Source organism: Diplotaxodon limnothrissa, linkage group LG4, assembly GCF_057381915.1.
Source record: "Diplotaxodon limnothrissa isolate DT_005_m linkage group LG4, D_limnothrissa_male_GT1.1, whole genome shotgun sequence".
Lineage (NCBI taxonomy): Eukaryota > Metazoa > Chordata > Actinopteri > Cichliformes > Cichlidae > Diplotaxodon > Diplotaxodon limnothrissa.
This window is the reverse complement of record NC_140599.1, coordinates 6,367,970-6,387,826: the sequence shown is the minus strand read 5'-3', so window position 1 is coordinate 6,387,826 and position 19,857 is coordinate 6,367,970. Positions and strand designations below refer to the sequence as shown.

Here is a 19,857-nt window from a genome sequence, read left to right as displayed (position 1 = left end):
CACTTTCAGTCTGTTTTCAGCTTTGGTGATTGTCAAACACATGCTGCTGATAGTAGGACAAAAAGTGTTTGCAGGGATTTGAAACAACTGTTTAGTCTATTAGTCCAGTCTCTGTTTTTAGTCGAAACCCTGCCTCATCACCTTATAAACACCACTGGATCACCTGGACTACAGTTCAGCTCAGACACACACATGGACTGTATCTACACAGCAATGTGTCTTTAACTCAGGCTCCAAGCAGAAACTGGATAGAACACGAGCTATGACAGCGTAAATGTGTCATATAGCATATTTAGTTCAATGCTTTAACAAACCAGACCCACTGAGTGGTGATACTAGTAGTGCAATAAATAGTTTTTCAAATTAATATCATTTCAGGTCCCGGTGATCAAATATCCATGAAAAGTTTTCTCTCTTTTTTCCTTCATGTGTTGCATTGAATGCATTTAATTATAGTTGAATTTTTGCACTATGATAATGGGCACAAAGAAACACTTCATCAAATGACTGGTTCAAATAAGAATTCCCAGACTGGCTTTAAAGAATTTCTTTTTCTCTTTTACCACCACGTTATAGTTTATCAGCAGATATTTCAGATTTCAACAAACTAAAACAATATGTGGATATTACTTCTTTCCAATAGAAATGTGGAACCACATTGTTTTGTTTCTGTTTTTCAAACAAAATTATCAATTTTTTGTTTGTTTGTATGGTTTTATTGACATAAAACAAAACAAATTCTACTAGAATCAAAATTTGGCACCATTAAAGCACAACAGAACTACTGGGTCAAACAATGGAACCAGTAAAGTTAGTGGCTACAGGACTGAAATCCACCATGGTTTCTTTAAAAAGAAATGACCCCACACTCTTCAGACTTCAGACTCTTCACACTGAGTTAAATGTTGGGGAACGTTCACCTCTGAATTTCCACAACTGACCATATCAACCAGAAGTTTGAAGGCAGATGTTAGAAGTCACTGATGCTAATGTCTATAAAAATGAAATGCAGGAACTTGTAAATTATGGGGGGGTTAACTAGTAATTAGTAACAATTTATGAAGCTTTTTCACTTAAATTGTTTACCCTTTTCATAAAGCTCTTTAAGTGAAACCAGCGTACTCTTTCCCAGATCTAACACTGAGGGAGAAGATGCAGCCGAGTAGTGAGGAAACAGAAGGAAAATTTTAATGTCATTGGTGCGATAAGTTGTGGTGAATAGCTAGCATGTTGAGCTTCGCTCTCGACCAATTCTCCAAACTCATCGGGACATATTTCAGGTGTGATACACATGTATGAATGTTCTAGAATTGAGAAGAAACGTGACTGTCTGACAACTTTCTGGACACTGGACACCACGAGGCAGTTGTGTCCTTGCAATGAATTTGAATATGTCCTGATTTTTGTCCAATGTGTAGCAGTAAAGAATGCTTGTTTCATGTTTTCCCTTTTTCTTTGTAGATCTATAGTTTATCTGTTAAGCAATATAGTTTGTGTGTGATTTTTTTTTTGTTTTTGTTTCCTGGGCGGGGGGGTGTTGATAAAGCTCATTTAGCAGGAGTGTCTAAATAGTTCCAGTTTAAATCATGTTTCTTCATGTATTTTACTAAACCAGCAAACCTGGAGTAAGAACATTGAGCATGCTGAACAGACATTATTGAGGTGCTCACGGACACCCACACATTCGTTTCATCTCATTTGTTATCCAACAGAGGAACACATCCAACTCTGACTCAAGTATTGCCTTATCATTTTAGCTGGAGAAACACGCTTTTCCTAGAATCGCCCACTAGAGGGTACCATTGTTTAACTCAAAATAGAATTTCACTGTTCAGCCGCTGCTCATCGTTGGTTTTCATGAGAACATTTGCCTGTTTAAAGGCATATAACAGGTGAGCCCTGCTGGTCTTTTTTTCTTCTTCTTTCTATTGTTCTATTTCAAGAAAGGCCAGCAACCCTGAAAGGTGTTGTGTCCACAAAAATAGAATAAAAAGGAGCTTGCAATTGACTTAAGAAGCTTGTTTCAGAAAAGTGCTCATTTCTTTTATAGCATCTACACTGCAAACATCGACTTTTAGTCTGTTCAGTAGTAGTGTTTAGTTTTAACTTTGTGTGATATTAAGATGGTATCCTTCAGTTCTTTATTCAGTTCAATTCTGCAACTGATTCGACTGTAATCACCTGATTTTGGTACTTGGCATTGCTATTATACATTTGTAATATAAATAATTGCTATATGAATAAAACCTGCAACTTTTAACCCCCAAATGATTTGCTTTTGTGGTGGGTAGTGCTATCAGCTGTGCAACTATTCATTTATTTATTTATTTATTTTTACAGAATCGTCCTCGACAGCTATTCAAAAAGTTATACAAAATGAAACGTCATAAAGAGTGTGACATTGTTTGATAAAATTATGCCCGCTAGTGGTTAAAGGCATAATAAACGGACCATTTGCATGTTTGGTTTTGCAGCAGTATAATGAATCCAGTGTTATAATTTGGCAGCATTTTAAAATCACAAGAAGAAGAAGAAGAAAAAGAAGTGTAAGGAAGGTCCTTCACTGCTGAAGGACACATGAGAGAGACTGAAGGCAAGAGAATGAGACGTGCAATTTAAAGTATTCAGATTGACTTGAAGAAGGTAGGAGGAAAGACGACTGGACTACAGCAATAAAGCATCGAGTCTTACACGTAGGAAGTGATGTAAAGGTTTCGACTAGCAGTCGGACAGCTGGGAGAGCAGAGAGATGAGTGAATACAGAGCTTCCTTATTGACCTTATGCATAACCTTCATGTCTAGAAGAGTAAATTTGACATTTTTAGTTTAAACACCTTTAATATGTACACAGGAGGTCAGGTATAACAGTAAGTCTTTACAGATATTTAAATGTAGAAAATATTAAAATTAAACAAAGTTGTTGCACCTCATTCCTTTATCATTTGGTGAGGCTTGCAGCAGATTATTGAAACATGAGCAAACATGCATGCAGCTTGAAAAGGCAGCATGACCGTCTTTATTCTTCAGCACAGCCTGAACTCTCGTAGACGATCTTTGGTCTTGCTTTTAGTAGTTCTCCAGGGTTCTTGTAAGACGTTCTGAAGTTCTTCTTTGATTGCTGTCTGTTTTTTGTTTTGTTCACTGCCAAGACAATCCCACACTGCTTCAGTGATGGTGAGATCCGAACTCTGGGGAGGTCAGTGTGTCACTGATAGCGTTCCACTGTGTCTTTTTCAGCACAGCTATGCCTTCATTGCATTGACAGTAAGTTTGGGTTCATTATCATGCCGAAATTTAAAGGCAATCAGATGTTTTCAAGTGGATCAATATTTGTGCTCATAATTCCATCAATTATGACACGATCCCCACTCATGAGCATCTATAGACATCTGTTTTACATTTGTAGACACTGCTGTTCCCCTCTCCTTACCTCTGTGTGTTAAAGAGAATTTTAAACAAAAAATTCAAAGTTGGATTCATCGCTCTGATGTTCCCACTGATTTTCATTCCAGATTATGTGTAATAAGGCATACCTCAGCCTTTTGTGCCCATTTCCCTTCCTTAAAAGGTACTGTCATTTTTTAGGGTTATTTCATTAAAGGACGTAAAAATAATAATTTAGTCAAAAATACATTGTTGTTGAACGTAATTACATACCAAACTGAATCATTATCACAAACTTAATATCAATCCTAATCCAAAAATACATAGCTGCTTCCACAAACTCGTGCCCTCTACATCAATACAGCAGAGACGGACACTGCTGCTATGACTAATTGTGTTTTATGTACATGGCTAGAAACCATGTACATATGTAGTACACAAGTCTACACCTCCAGACTCAATTTATGAAGGGTCATAAATAATAATAAATCACATTATTTCAGCCATTCTAGCATTATTTTGTGGTAATTACCCAACATTGTAAAGACATTTGAAAATTTCAACTTTGATTTTTTTTTCCCAAAATAGTAGTAATAGCAGTAAAATACGTATATAATAAACATGTAAATATTGTAAACAAATAACTAAATGTAATAAAAGTTATTTATAAAGTTATTTACAACCTTATAAACAGTACACTTGCAGAATGACTAAAACTAGTCAACTGAATGAACAACAGGCTGTGAGGTCAAAGGTTCTCAAAGACACCGTTTACTGGGGAAACCTGCAGTCAGCTGAGACTGAAGAAGTCACTTGGAAGTCACTTTATTTTAGAAGTACCTAAAGATGCAACTTAAAATTGGTTCTTTGCCCATTTCTTATGCAGAGAAAATTTGGGTTAGGTGTCTTTTTTATACTTGAATAGTTCATAGGTTGGTGTTAAGTGGACTAGCAAACAAACCTCAATGTCCAATGAAAAAGCAAACAATTTTGAGAATGCCTTGAGAACTACAGCTGAAGACCACTTAAGAAAAAAAAAAAAAAAGAAATCACAATGAAATATAAATTATATTTTTTAAATGGCTCAAGGCTTTTGCGCAGGTATGAACAGCTGTAAAAATCCTCAAAATCTCACCACATTAGACAAATCATTCATTGTCTTTGTATAATGTGTCAGATTTTGTGAAGGCCACACAAAAAGACAAAAAGCCAAGAAGGTCAGTTCTCTCGTCTTTTAATAACACATTCATATCTATGCTCTGTTTTGTTTACAAGGAGTTTAAAACAAGTGTTGATGACGACTAAAGGAATCAGGCAGGCAGAAGGTGAAAGTCCATATACTGTAAAGACCAACGGTGCCATCTGCTGGAAGGAGGGAAGACCTGACACTCCTGATGAGCAAGGAGTCGCCTCAGGCTGCGCAGTCAACAGTGAGATGGGTTTTTTTTATTAATTTGAGGTTAGGTCAAAATGTGATTATTCTAGATCCAGCTCAGTACAGAGGACCTCCCTCCTTCCAGCTACACCTACATTATCAGCTAAAACAACAGGTCCTTTTGCTTTTCATTGGAATTGAAAATAAATCATCAGTCGGCATAGAAGGTCCTTGCAGGGCACTAACTCATGTAGGCTTTTCACAGAGAGAAAGAAAATGCTAAATGCACCCAAACACAAGAGATTCAATCTGCTGTCATAAAGAAGAGAGAAAAATGTAAAGTCAACCAAAAGAATATTTTGAAGTTAAAGAAAGCTTAATGAAACAAACTACATAAAATGCAAATTGGATAAAGAAATCTCTTATGCTGGGTTGTTACAGAAGAAAATTAAAAATTGGTGGCAAGAGTTTCCATCTCCCAATTTCCTTAATATTCCATTTCAAATACAAGTCAGAATGCAGAAAGAAAACAAAATCATCTTTGGAAGAAGTACGTTTTTTTCCTTTAATAGACTATCCACTACAGTATATGGAGATGCCACTACCCAGTTATTTATTTACCTATATTTCTTTCAAATGACTTTTTTTGTTTGTTTTTTTTAGTTATTTTGTGTCCTTTTTCAAAAGTTTTTTTTTACCATTTATCTATTTTTTCCTTTTCCTAAGAGGTAGATCAACAAAATAATTACATGGTTATAGGTGTTGTGCCCCTTGATTTGGGAGGTGAGCAGCAGGGCAGAGCCGAGGGAGGGTTACGAGTAATTTTAGTGTGTGGTCAGAGCGAGACGAGCAGAAGAACTGAAGTTTGTCTTAAGCTGTGATGTGAAGTAGGGTTAGTGAGTAGCATCGGTAGCTTTGAGCAGTTTAACTGAAACACCTTTCCCAGGTCAACAAGTTGACGCCCTGCTATGACTGGCTCACTTCCTCCCTACGCATGAAGAAAATCTTCATCCCGTCTGGCTCATGTCACCCTGCATCACAATGTGTCCATAGAGTGAGTGTGTGTGTGTGTTTTCTCTTTTTTATTCATGTATTTTTTATTTTATTTTATTATTTTTTTTGCATTTACTTTTACAGTCCCATCTCTAAGCTGAAGAGGCACAATTGCAAAAAGCTGAAAAATAAATTAATAAAGTCCAAGAATTGGGGGGGGGGTTGTACTAAAACACTGTCACTTTGTTGTCTGACTGCTCGCTCTTACTTTTTTCTTTGAACAAACCAACAAGAGACAATCTTCTAGCTGAGTTTGCTTGTGTTTTGAGGTAGCGTTCCTAGTTATGTGTCAAGAGGTTTGTTTGTTTGTTTGTTTGTTTGTTTTAGTTTCCTTCTTGGGAAAGGAGTCCCTCTGTCAGATTCTGTTTCTGAATTGTCAAAGCCCCATTCCTGCTGACGGACAGAGGGGTAAGAGGTGGGGAAGTGTTAGGGACACAACATGGAGGAGTTTGTGCTGTTTTAGAGCAAACTCTGCCCATCCTGGAGTCAGTATGTGTATGTGCGCGTGTGTGTGCGTGTGTGTGCGTCTTTTGTCTGTTTTTTGATCAGGTAAGATAAGTTTACTCAAGTCGGAATTTCCTTTCGGTCGGAAAGGGGCAATACCAGTCAGGATCTGTTTTGCCAGTTTACTGCGTGTGCTTCTCATCAGTGCTGACCATGTTCTAAAGCATGCCGGGTTTAAAGTACGACAGGCGTAACTCAAATAACTACGTGTGACACAGCCAAGACTCATCACCAGGAGCATTTTAGCTTCTTTCAGCTCACAGTTTTGCTTTTTTGGCCCACAGCATCAACTTTGTGATCGCGTAGCAACAAAAGCAAAATTCTGGCTCTGGTAAGTTGTGAAAATATGTGACTTTGGAACCAATATTAGGGCTGAATCTTTTATAGGTTACAAAATGACATCAGTGACTAATTCATACAAGCCACATGAGGTTTCACCATCTACTTGCTCAAGAGACGGGCAAAGGTGGCGCAAAAAGCTAAACCTTCTCCCAGAAGTCATAACAAGAACAGGGACTGTTATGAATATTAGACTTATGAGAGGATGTTTTTGGATGCCCCAAATAACTGTTTGTCAGTAGGTTTGCCTTTCTTCTTGGAGCTCTATATCAAAGTGAAATGAAACCAGTGGGGAAACGTTGTAGAAAATGGTCAGCCATAACAAGCACACAAGCAACAGGTAAACATGTCTGAAACACTGGTATGGTCCTTTAAACAATGTTAGAAACCGTGTCGGTTTTAACTCAAATGTTAGCGTGCTGGCAATGATACTGTTTTTATACCACGTGGCACCTCTCACTACCAAACTCTGTCCACTAGCTGATACAACTTATTGGCTCAATCACTCAAATTGCAATAAAAAAAACAGAACAGAGAGGAAAACCAGATGAAAATGAAGAAATAAATGATTTTTGTCTCTGTCTCCGGCTGCAATTTGTGTGAGCCATTCTTTCTACATTCTTACTTACAGAGCGGGCGTGGCGAGCGGCACGGGGGCGTGGCGAGCGGCACGGGCGCGCCTCAGTTTAAACTGTACTGTCGTCTCTCTATCGTAACGAGACAAGAAGGGTTCAGGTGAAACTTCACCTGAGTTCTAAAATACTTCAAGTCCTTCTCAGTGAGCTCATTTGCTTAACGTGGCTCTATACTGCATTTTGGACTCCGCCCCTTCCTGTTTGTTTGGCACAGTCACTGTGACATACTGAGCTACATGTTAGTACTTCGTCTCATTAAGTAGCTGTAGATTTCTGCATTAAAAAAAGCTAAACAATAAGATGGGGTGAAATTCAACTATTTTCCAATAAAGACTCAGAGTGTGGATTCTGGGAAAAATAAAGAAAAACGTTTTTGAACAGAAGCGAGCAAAACGAACACAATGGAGACCAGCGCAAGAGAGGGCAAGGGACCCTTACATTCCCGCCCACTCCAAAATCACTCTTCTACCAGAGGACAGAAGAGCAACGACAAAGCATGAAAACGTGGTGTGAAAGAGCAAGAAGGGAGAAAACTCTGACTCCTCACCATCCACTGTTTTTGTTTTTTTAGATTTGCATCAGATGTTCTCAGTTGTTTGCTGAAATATTTAATCGATTAGTGCAACAGTACGTCCCCAGATGTCACTTCCAAACAAAGCTTGCTGTACTAAATAAGAATGAAAAATAAAAAAATGTCGTTCGAACCACTCCAGAAGCCCGCAGGCTGAGGGATGAATCCTGAATAGCATGTTGGTGGCTGTGAACGGAGCGCTGTGGTTTAGAAAGAGGTGGAAACTTAACAGAGTCGAGCTGTGACGTTAGCGCCTCTGGGCAAAAATACAAGCGCAGACGAGGTGGAATAGATTTTTCCCTGTTTGTTGATGAGCTGGTGGGGTAGCCGATTAAGCTTGTACCAAGCACAGGTAAGACATTAAAAAGACAGTTATTTGGCAGTGTCCTTCCTCAACTTGGCTAAGCGCAACCTTTCTGTCTGATGGTTCTTTCCCACTTTGATTTTTAAGGTTTTTTTCTCCAAAAGTACAAAAGGTTAGAGATCACATTTCGAACATGTTATGTACAGGTTAGAATATTATCCCAGCTGCGTTGCTGTAGCTCCCATCTTTTTCCTCTAAAAGATTTGTGGATTTTCTCCACTGGGTTCTCATCCTACTTTTATCTGCTTATTTTTTCCTCAACCACATCACCCAAACACATCCCCTGACTTTAAAAAAAGGAACATTTAAAACCAGCGAACACAGACGCGCCTGCATTCACACATACACACAACAAGCACACATGTAGCCAACAGGGAGCATCTGAGGTGGCACGGTCAGTGCACAGGTAATAAATATTCACATTCAGAGAAGTCCGAGCTAGTTCCTGTGTGTAAGTAAAACACCTGACACAGTACAGCTACTCTGTAGGTGGACCGCTAATATTTAAAGTCCCAACCTCCAGGTGAGAAAGGTCGCATTTTCATATGCCAATATTGCAGGTCTGTAAAGCAGTCTCATAATGTTTGGCGCTTCGTGGCAATGTCGTCAAAATAAGACGAGGAGAGGAGGGTATTTCAGGGCACACGGCAGGCCAGAAGCCACAGGAACGGGGTATGACACAAAGGTTATCCGATTACCCCGGTGGCGAGCTTGGTCACCATGTGCACTTGAGGATCCTCTCTCGAGTTAAACATAACTCCCTTTTGGCCATTTCTCTGTTTCAGACTACAGAGGCTCCACTCACACGTCAGGAAGACCGAGCATGTTTCCCCCCAAAAGATGGAAAAATGGGACCCGTTTCTTCTCTACACCAGCAGACCGATCTCTCTCCACTTAGGAAAAAAGAAAACAGCATCTTTGTCATCCTGAACTCATTCAACCATCACACCAGAAAACACAAAAAAGGAAGAAAAAAAAACTACCAAAGCCATAACTCAATACCTAAAAAGAAAAAAAAAAATTTTTCTTAAAAAAATAAAAAAATATTCAGGACTCTCAGCAATTTTTTTCCTATTATATAGAAGACCAGCAAGCAAAAAAAAGGAATACTGAGGTAACTTTACCCTGAGGTAGGTTTTTTCTTTTTCTTTTCTAATCTGTTCTAATCTTGGCGAGAGCGTCCAAGCATCGACCCCGCCCCTCATTATCATACGCAGGCAGGGTCTGGAGGCTCCGCCCACAGGCCTTCAGCAGACAGGGAGAGAGAACGAGGAAGCTGCTCCCTTCATAACGACATTACCATTGCTGAGCTCAAGGCAAGGAGCTTTGGAAGACTTTGCTTTTCGTGCTCGACCAAGATCAGCCTCGGACTGCCTTCATCACTGCAGACATTAAAGGCATTTTTATTTAAGAGAAAAAACGCAGGGATGGCTGAAGCACCCGACTCTCCGTCCGAGACTGACCTTGACTTTCTGCACAAACGTAATGAGCATAATGTCTGTCGCTGACACACTTACTCATACTTGTTAAGCAAAGCCGTCAATACATTCACACCACGGGCCGGGCTAACTCACATATCATATATATATAATATATATAAAATATGCCGTTTGGGGTGCAGGTCGCTCGCCAGCGAGCACAGCTGCTGGCAGTTGTTTTTTTGTTTTTTTAATCTAACACGTGAGCTAAGCCGCTGCAATAGAACTGCAGGACCAGCTGCGACCTCCACTCCCGTTACTGTCTCTTGCCGCGCCTTCCGCCACATAGCTAAATATTGGAAGGGCATCTTCAGTGCCTCCCCAGCCCCGAGCCTTATTGTAGGCTAAATGATGCTACACAGTACAGGCAAGGGACTAAGAAAAATAGAGAAGACGTCCTCGTTTTTTTTTTTAAAGAGGAAAGGCAAGGCGGCCAGGCGCAGCTTTTTTTTTTTTTTTTTTTTTTTTTACATTTACATGAAGATTATATATTTACAACCTCATATTTTCTCTTTTTTCCTTTTAATCTCTCTACTATCCTGAAAGGTTTTAAAAGAGCAGTGTTAACATCTGCGGCCCCTCTTCTACGCTCTCATTTGGCCAGTAGGTTAGGGGCGGGCGAGGCAGTGCCAGACCCCGCACCTATCCTCCTGTGCCACTACAGCAGTTCCCCTGTTCCTTCTCCCAGCTCCACCTCACTGCATTCTATTAATAATAGCTCTGAATAAAACATTTCTATACATATATCTCTATGTTAAAAAAAAACCACCTTTAAAATATAGGACTGACTGCAGATGGTTGGAGAGGTCTCTTGGAGGCGATAGGACAAGAAGGCACCTGCTAGTGTGCCTGGGAAACGCAGATCTGCTATAAATCGGAACCCACCATAGCGTTGCTTCATCCATACATGGAGAATAAAGTCGGCCATGTTGTTTCGACTTATCTGGGTGGGATCCCATAAAGTTAGAGCAGATGAGGAGCTGGCTGCAGCCATACCGAGGCACACTAGGAGGAAACTATACCCTCTCTCTCCATGTTCCTCCTTACCCTCATCCCACCATCCTCACTCAGTTTCTCTTCTGGCCTGGAATCTGATCTCTGTTCTGTTTCTTTTTTCTTAATCCTGTTTTTATTATTTGTTTCATCTTTTTGATTTCACTCGTCTTTGTTCTTTGTCTTTCTCTGTGATTATTGGGCGTACTCTCTCCCTCTTTATATCTCTCCCTGTCTCTCGCTGGGTCCGTGTGTCGCTCTCATGTATCCGTCCGTCTATCCGTTCGTGCATTTGTCTGTCTGTCCTTCCGTCAGGCAGGGGGCCCGCGGCATGTGAGAAGGGTGCGGGGACCCCTCACTTCCTGCGTGGCTGGTGGTCCTGAGTCAGTCCCTGCGTAGGTCTGCCCATCTCTGTGAAGCCCGGCGAGTGAGGGCCAGGGCCCATGCCAACTCCGCTTTTCTGTGTCTGTTTGACCTGGGTCAGAATGTCTCTGATCTTTCTCTGGGCCAGCTAGGAGACAGAGCAGAGTTGAGAAGATGAGCTGCATAAGTTACGCCTTTTTCCCCTGCTGCAGGGAGACAAAGTTAGCAACACATTAGATATAGCAGACAAAACTGCGACTTCAGAGTTTGGTCAATTTTAGGTTTTTAGAAGGCATCAAGAAAAAGTTCAAGTACACAAAAATGATATTTTAGACAATCAAGGATGACAAGAAGATGAACATTCTGAGTATCAGCAGCATGAACATATGCACCATTAAAATGAATCAATGTTAGCACAGATACTTAACCTCATAAATGCAGGAAGACAATCACATGCCATTGGCTACTTATAAATGCTAACATCTTTTTGGTAGCTAAGCTAACATAGCTTAGCATAGCGAGCATACAGTGCTGAATAAAATAAATATGACTAAGCCATGAATGTGTTATAATGTATGAGGTGTTAAATACGCAACAGGGCACTGAGTAACCATTAGCACCACCTAGATGTGAGTTCAAATTTCAACCAATCAGAGAGGTTTTTTCTTTTTTTTCCATCATTGCTAATTAGAAGTGGTCACTGAATTTGTCTCACACTCACACTTTTTGGATTATGAGAGTCAAAGAAAAATACCTGCAAACAAAAACTGAGACCTAATTATGTGTCAAAACAATTAAAATGACACATTACAAAGGTCATTGTAGCAGTAGTGATACTTCATAGTTCATAACCATAGAACAGTTTGTTGAGAACATGATATATGAGCACATTACAAAACAGTAAAGGTGTACCTGGCTAGCATAGAAATGCCCATTGATCTTGACGATGACCTGGTCGTTTTCATCAGGTGTCTGTTCTCTGGGAACCACCACCTCAGCTGCTGTCAGGTTTTGCAGCTCGTTCACCTGGAGACACGAGACTTGGTTAGTGCGGCAGCAACAGTCCTTACTTAAAGCACCCTGATGTGCAGAATATGTTACTACTGGAAGTACACCAACGTATACGGTTTTGTGGCTTACCGTCTTGCCTCCCTTGCCAATCACTCTTCCTGCAGCAGCAGCTGCCATCTTGATGTGAGTCTCAAGTTTGACTTCTTCCTTTGGCCCAAAGAAGTTCTCTTCCTTCAGTTTGCCATAGATTCTGCCCTGAGCCTGGAGGAGAGGGCAAACAAAAGAAGGTTAACACTTTTCAACAACCAGTTGTTCCACCAACCAGGGATATTATGTCAAACAAAAGAGGTAAATGACTATCAGTGATTACCTTAAACTGAGCCTCAGGGGGTCCTGTCACAATCACCATCCTCATTTTGGAGTCTGGAGATTCAGCTGGTGCGATCTGAAGGAGATACAAGAAATACATTATTCAAATCTCAGTGTTTGGTTTGAGAAGTGTAAATGCTCTGTAGTCCTCACCATCTAGCAGTATTTGGAAAAGGAAATATTAGTATTTTCAAAATACCTTTCTGCAGATGCAAACAAAGTATTTTTCCCCTGAAAAGTGTTTACAAGATGCATCTGTTTATCAACACACCTTAATGGAGGCTCCAGCAAAGCGGCTCAGCTGTTTGATGTGCTGTCCTTTCTTTCCAATGATTGCTCCCACCGCCTGTGCTGGGATGTAAACATGGACCGTCTCCTGTTCTGGAGCCTGAAAAAAAAAACAAAGCCAAGAAAATCCCATTAAATAAATAGCAACAGTCTTTTAAAAAGAAAAAAGAAAGAAAACTATAATCAGCTGATCTCTCAGGTAATCTTACCCCAAAGCAGCCGTAGGGGGTGCCACCAACTGCATTTCCAGGTGGTGGTGGGGGCATATTGGAGGAAGAAGGGAAAAGGCCCAGAGCACCCAGGTTAAGGCCAGGGATCAGATGTGTCTGTTGCTGCAGAGAAGGACAGCGTAGGTAAGAAACCGCAATGACAGTTACAATAGGTGGGCTGGTTCTAGTGTTGAACCAACACAAAGAAAAAAAGCACATCTCTCGTACTTGTGCTGTACTACTGACATTATTTGAATACGATTCAAACAGCCTCGCCATCATATTGCTATCATAAGTTCACAGAGTTCAAAGTCCGTCGCTGGGCTCCCCTCCAGTTTTCTGTGAGCGTGCACTCACATTCATCGCTGCGATGTCGTTCTCGTAAGCCTCCCTGACCTTCTTCATGATCTCCACCTCAGCCTGACAGCAGGCTTCGATGGAGCCTTTAACTGTGATGGTTCTCTCTGGATTATACAGCGTCAGGTCCTGGAGACTGCACACAGAGACGGCACACGGCGAGGTGTTACTCACTGACGTGGCTCAACTAGAAATTTTATCTGCTCATGGGTGAGCTGCAGTGAGGCGTCTTTCTGTGCTTTAAATCAATAAATCATTCACCTCAGCTAATACACAACCACAAGTTGGTGTGTGTCTTACGGGGAAATGGTGATCTTGGTATCCGTGTCCTGCTCAATTTTCTTCAGGTTGCGTCCCTCTTTCCCAATCAGCCGCCCAACAAAGTTGTTGTGAGCCATGATCTTCAGAGGGACCTCATCAGCACTGCAAGTGGAACCCACTGTTATTTTCATGCTTGCTGCTATAGAGAACTCATCAGCTCCAGGATCAGTTTTACTGCATTAGGTTGTTACCGTGCTGGATCACTATGATAACTTACGTCTTAGTGTCTTTGGCCTCCTGGTGCATGATGTCCAGGATCATGCGACAGGCAGCTGAGCAGCCCTCAGGGGTAGAGTGAATGCTGATGGGCTTCTCAGCAGCACCCGCATTCTCCTTGCGGTGGACGTCAATCCTGCAGCAACAGAAAGAAATGCACACATGGAATTGTGTATGTCAATTCTGACACAGGGAAAAAGCTCAAAAGCAGAGTTTTAAAATGTTAAAAAAAGCATTTTTTTAACAAGAACCAGAGTGTCTCGATACAGTTATGAAAGCAGATTTTTCTTTCTAAGAGCAATAGATATCAAACTTTTAAATTTGAGCATTTAAAATCATACATTTAATCTGGAGTGTTTAGGAAAAGGTTTCATATCAGAATGCTCTCATCCATCCATCAAACTATCTTACAGATCATACATTAAGTGTGAAATAAACCCATCACGCTGTTACCCACTTGCTCTGTGTCTGCTTGGTGATGTTACGAATGGTGGCTCCTTCCTTGCCGATGATTGCGCCAACGTACTGTGTGGGCACCAGCAGTCTCAGAGGGATGTCGGCATGTGGAGGTTTGGAGGGCATCCCAGAATTTGGGGACCCACCGCGGGGTCCGCCCCGGGGCCCGTAGCCAGGTCGCCGGCCGTTATCAGGCCCCCGCTGGCCTCCCTCCAGTTCAGAGGTTTCATCGGGGATGTAGGAGACACGCAGGGCATTGTTTTCAAACTGGTATCCATTCAGCTTCTGGATGGCTCTGAGGACCCAGCACAGCAGCAGTAAGTCATATTTACTTTGATTATCGACACGGCACAGTTTTAAGAGGTCACCGCGACAAACATATACATACATATACACATATATATATATATATATATACATATATATACACATATATATATATATATATATATGTGTATGTATGTATGTATGTATGTATGTATGTATGTATATATACATACATATATATATATATATATATATATATATATATATATATATATATATATATATATACACAATACATAATTAATTAGAGCATAACAACAGACTCTTTGCAGGTAGATTTCGCAACAAATGCTACACAAAGTCATGATTCAACTTTTCACACACACCTTAGCGGTTTGTTATACACAAAATGGACCAAAATTCAAAAGACTGTGGAAAGAACAAGAGATGGAAAAATATTAAGATGAGCAACTTACTGCCTGGCTTGTTCGCGGGTTGCATAGGTAACATTAACCACTGCGGTCTCACTATCTGTGTTGACTGAAAGAAAGAAAAGAGGAAGTCTGAATACATTGTAACTTGTTTCATTACCAGGTTAAACAGCATCCTCGCTGACTGACTGATGTGTGTGACACATTAGTGCACGTCTCTCAGAGCGTTCTAGAGTGCACGTGTGCTTTTGTCATCAAAAACTACTTTTTCATGTGTATTCAATGACATATTTATTCCTTTATCACTGGTGGACATGGGTGATTACAAGCTCCTAGGTCAACATGGATATTTATCATTGGCAGAACTATACTTTTTGCACTAGCCTAACTGCATTTAAACAGGTAAGTTTGGCCACTTACAGTGTGATTGCACAAAAAACATTACATAAAGGGGTGAAAACACACATGAATCAGTCATTTACAGTGGTCCTTCACTATATCGCGGGTTGCTTCAAACGTTCCTTTTTGCTAAAGCATATAGTTGGATCAGGTGACCCTGAATCCTCCCTTAGTTATGCTGCAACAGGTTTAGTATTAACACTATATGTTAATAGACCTCTCTGCACTGAATCACACTTGTTATTAATCTCTGGCTCTCTCTGGCCGCCCCTCCCTGAGCCTGGTTCTGCCGGAGGTTTCTTCCTGTTAAAAGGAAGTTTTTCCTTCCTACTGTCGCCAAAGCGCTTACTCAAAGGGGGCCATCTGATTGTTGGGTTTTTCTCATTATGCATTATTGTAGGGTCTACCTTACAATATAGGGCACCTTGAGACAACTGTTGTGGTGATTTGGTGCTGTATAATTAAATAAAACTGAACCGAATAGAACAAAGTATCCACTTCATGTACTAGCTCATGTAACACATAGAAAGAAAACCACCCCCTTAATCATCACGGTCATGCACCATCTCTGCTCATCTGACAGCTACAGGAAGGTTCTTTGTGTTTTGCTACTAAATTTAAAAAGCACATCACAGAGAGTTACGGTTCTCTTTAAAAACAACTAAACACCAAAATGGTTTAGAAGACAGAAGCCTTTTTGTGTACTCTAACTGAATGACTCAATCCTAGATATGCTCTCTAAAGCATGAATATTGGCACCCGCAGTCATTTCTGAACTTTTGGAATAACTCGAGTATCTCATCTTAAATCGTGGAAATAACAAGCATCCAAAAAAAGTGTCTGCAGTGAGTACAGGTGTAACTGTGCATCACTAACACATAGGTTAATGTTTTCATAATATGGCTGTAACTATAAGGTACTGTAGGTGAAGATCAGAATATATGTTACCAGCAGCTAATGCAGAAAGAGTTGCTGTGCTTTTTCCATGCACCACATACTCTAAGGTTTATGGATCAATAGCATGCTGTCTGGTCCAGGCTCAAATTGAATCAGTGATTAATATCCACAGTTAGCCAGTCGGTTATATGATACTGCCAGCATTTTCTACTTCTGTCCCATGGAGTACCTCAACAGTGACATTCCTGCTAGATCTACTTGTTCTCACTAATGTTCAAGAACTGATATAATAATAATAATAATATATATATTGGTAGTGTGCTTGAGAATTCAAAAAGTGATGATGCAGGGGTTTAATCTGTGTGGAAAGTGTTAACTGGATTTCTACATCATCATCATTAAAAAAAGAAGCTTTTCTCTTTGCCCACTTTTTAAACAATTGAAGCAAAGACTTTATTAATTACAATAATCAAGAGATCATTAACAATAACCTACCACTTTGATCAAATCACTGGTTTTCACGCCACAACACTGAACGCTATCATGTAAAACGTGACAATCTGAATTAATCAAATATCTTTTGAGCATTGGATCATTGATAGGAACGCCCTGAGCTCTAGTAAAAATCTTTAAAAGATAATAGTAATTATTCATTTGAATAATTTATGGTGAAAATATAAAATAAATGGAACTGAACCAGTGGGTTTAAGATGAGGGCCAAGCGAAAGTATCTTGTGAATCCACGGTGCAGTGTTGAACACAGTCACCTTACATCATTGGTTGAGATTAGGAGCGACTGTAAAGTCTAAACTCTGATTTAACACCAGGTCAAAGAACTGTGCCAAATCAAACCTGCAAATACGCTGCAGAAACCTCTTTGCCAAAAGGTTTTTGGTGGTTCACTTTTCACCACAAACTTGCTCAGCTGAGCTGCAGTTACCAATGTGCTGCCACTAGGTGTCAGCAAAGCATTATGCTGTCCAACAATGGCGCAAAAGGAGAAGTTTAACTGCCAGATATTTTTATTTAATGACACATGTGGGAGATAAAAAACATAAGTAACAAGTACTAAAATAAAATGTGCTTCAAGTTTATTGAGATCTCACCTTGTTCACAGTTTTCTACGGTTCCACACTGGCCCAAGAGTCCATCCAGCACCTGATGGAGAGACGGAGAGAAGGGAACACTATAAAATCCCAGCACAAAACCATTTTAAGGAAATCCTAGACAATGTCATTCAATTCAAAACATCTTTTTGTTAGCACAAATGATTATTTCACAAACATATGTGTAGAGTAATATAAGACAGGCATTCACTTAAATAAGATATTTCATCATTTATGTGTTTGTTGACAGGTCTGCAAGCTCAGGAGCAAAAGACGCAATAAACGAAGAATAACACCACTCAGCTGGTCACTCTTTGACAACAAAATGACTTTGTTTTCATTTCTGTGAAAAATCAAGATAAATTTAGCAGAAAAAGATTGAGAGAGAAATAAAATGAGGCTGCTGGACAATCAGCTACAAATGTTAAACATGTAAATATAACCTGAGATCACACCAGTAATAACTGAGGAGATTTTAAAGGAAACGAGTCATCATGATTCCCCAACTCCACCCCAAAGACAGACGTTCACATATTTACACAAACTTAAAGCTCTAAATTTACCAGGATAAAGCTGAATTGTTTTTTTTCCCCTTTGAAATTTTTCAACTTAAATGTAACAGAAAACTATTAAACCCAACATACTTAATGAACTTTCATTATTTTACATTCATACATAGATGATGATGTCGTAAATGCCTGACCCCAAAAACTGTGATTCTAAGGTTAAATCATGCGCGCCTGTAAATTCTGGATGTTTATTAAGGTTGATTCAAGCACGTTTCAGTCAACTTTGCATTGAGACGTTGCCCTCACGTGGACAAAGGCAGAAGTCTGGCTCGTATTCACGCACACATACGCACATGCACACATGGAGCCACTCCCACAGGCGCTCGCTTGCCAGAAGAGGCAGACGGGTGTGCCACGCCCTCACAAAAACAATGAAAGTGCACAGAGCTACACACCAAATGTAGGGAACAGTGATCCTTCCACTTTCCATTCTTCTGTAGTCAGTCATGTTTGATGAATCAACAGATTTAAAGCCTAACAGGGGAAGAAAAGTCTGTAGTTTTGCCCTAAAAGTGCCTTCTGCACTCTTCTTTCCATTCCATTTCTGTTTGCATTATATACACACATATATATGCTTCAAGTCTCTACCAGAGGTCTGGGAGCCTGAGGGTTCGGCACAGTATCTTAGCTGTTCCTACGACTGCGCTCTTCTGCACAGAGATCTTAGATGTTCTTCCTGGGCTCTCCAGGAGCCACTTGCCTAGCTCATCCTATTCATGTAGCATTCCAACAGTGCCCTATTTTTGTCTCTTTCCCACCGATGCCTTCTTGCTCCAGTAGCCCACTTCTCATCAGGGTCACCTGACACAGACATTGTTAATCCGGGCATGTCTGAGGTAGGCTTGGTTAGCATGGGGTTAGTCTAGCCTAGGAATCTTACTTCATACAGATGCCCCAGTCGGGACTCGAACCTACGACTCCTGTTTCAATTTTTTTTTTTTTTTTGCCAGACAGACCTGGAAAACCCATCTTGGATGGGAGAGAAAGTAGTGGCCATTTTGCACACACTGTTTCCCTTTTACAGTTTACACATAAGCAAGCAACGTATTTGTAATGTGATGTGGCCATCTGAAGTGTCAGCCATAAAATTTGTACGTTATAACCTTAAAAAAAATAAAGGAAATGGGAACTAACCTCCCACTGCAGGTGAGGTGGAATGTTTCTGATCTGGAGTTTCCTGGTTCTGTGGAGAGAAGAAGATTTAAGGAAATATTAACACTTTGCAAACAGAAAGAAGCTTTTAAAAGTTTCAAGAGAATGAAATAATGCTTGTGTGTGTGTGTGTGTGTGTGTGTGTGTGTGTGTGTGTGTGTGTGTGTGTGTGTGTGTGTGTGTGTGTGTGTGTGTGTGTGTGTGAGAGAGAGAGACTCAGAGATACAAGAGAGTGACAGGAAGAAGCAGCTGCTGAATGAAGCCAGAACGTGTCCTGAGTGACAAACAGGTGATGAAAGCAAGATAGCCTTTGGTCCAACACTAAACCGAAACAGTGCACCAACCTTCTTTGCTATTATTAGTTCAGATGAAGACGTTTATATCACTTAGAAACAAGCCCTGTGAGCTACAGATCTAAAGATGCACATTTGCTGTTCTAGCAGCGAACAGTTAGGTTTCTCTACAACACTGTGGTGACCTACAACAGACTGGCGACCTGTCCAGGGTGTACCCTGCCTCCTGCCCTGCGACAGAGGGCATGGACCCTATTGCAAAAATGAGCCTAAACCAGCTGAGTGGTTAAGAAAATGGATGGAGGTGTGTACAGACTGACCGACAGTGTTCAGTTCACGACATTTGTGGCACCCAAAGTGGGGTAAAATGCACACACACACACACACACACACACACACACACACACACACACACACACAGAGCTCTTAAATGAACCCAAGAACAGCGGAGAAACAA

At 40.5% G+C, this 19,857-nt stretch overlaps 1 protein-coding gene across 2 annotated transcripts in view; it reads right to left on the bottom strand.

The window, feature by feature from the left end:
- Positions 1 to 11,051: 11,051 nt before the first annotated feature.
- The window catches only part of igf2bp1 (insulin-like growth factor 2 mRNA binding protein 1), a 41,529-nt gene continuing 32,723 nt past the window's right edge, over positions 11,052 to 19,857 (bottom strand). The window contains exons 3-15 of one of the 2 annotated variants that reach the window (XM_085352029.1): positions 19,090 to 19,138; positions 17,387 to 17,438; positions 15,030 to 15,093; positions 14,288 to 14,581; positions 13,832 to 13,966; positions 13,594 to 13,716; positions 13,294 to 13,429; positions 12,937 to 13,059; positions 12,711 to 12,827; positions 12,441 to 12,515; positions 12,200 to 12,331; positions 11,972 to 12,085; positions 11,052 to 11,207 (exon numbers count right to left, since the gene is read on the bottom strand). In XM_085352029.1, coding sequence (XP_085208155.1) covers positions 11,052 to 11,207; positions 11,972 to 12,085; positions 12,200 to 12,331; positions 12,441 to 12,515; positions 12,711 to 12,827; positions 12,937 to 13,059; positions 13,294 to 13,429; positions 13,594 to 13,716; positions 13,832 to 13,966; positions 14,288 to 14,581; positions 15,030 to 15,093; positions 17,387 to 17,438; positions 19,090 to 19,138 — 1,570 coding nt within the window. Of the gene's footprint in view, positions 11,208 to 11,971; positions 12,086 to 12,199; positions 12,332 to 12,440; positions 12,516 to 12,710; positions 12,828 to 12,936; positions 13,060 to 13,293; positions 13,430 to 13,593; positions 13,717 to 13,831; positions 13,967 to 14,287; positions 14,582 to 15,029; positions 15,094 to 17,386; positions 17,452 to 19,089; positions 19,139 to 19,857 lie in introns of both variants that reach the window. The other variant, XM_085352028.1, reaches the window with a different exon arrangement.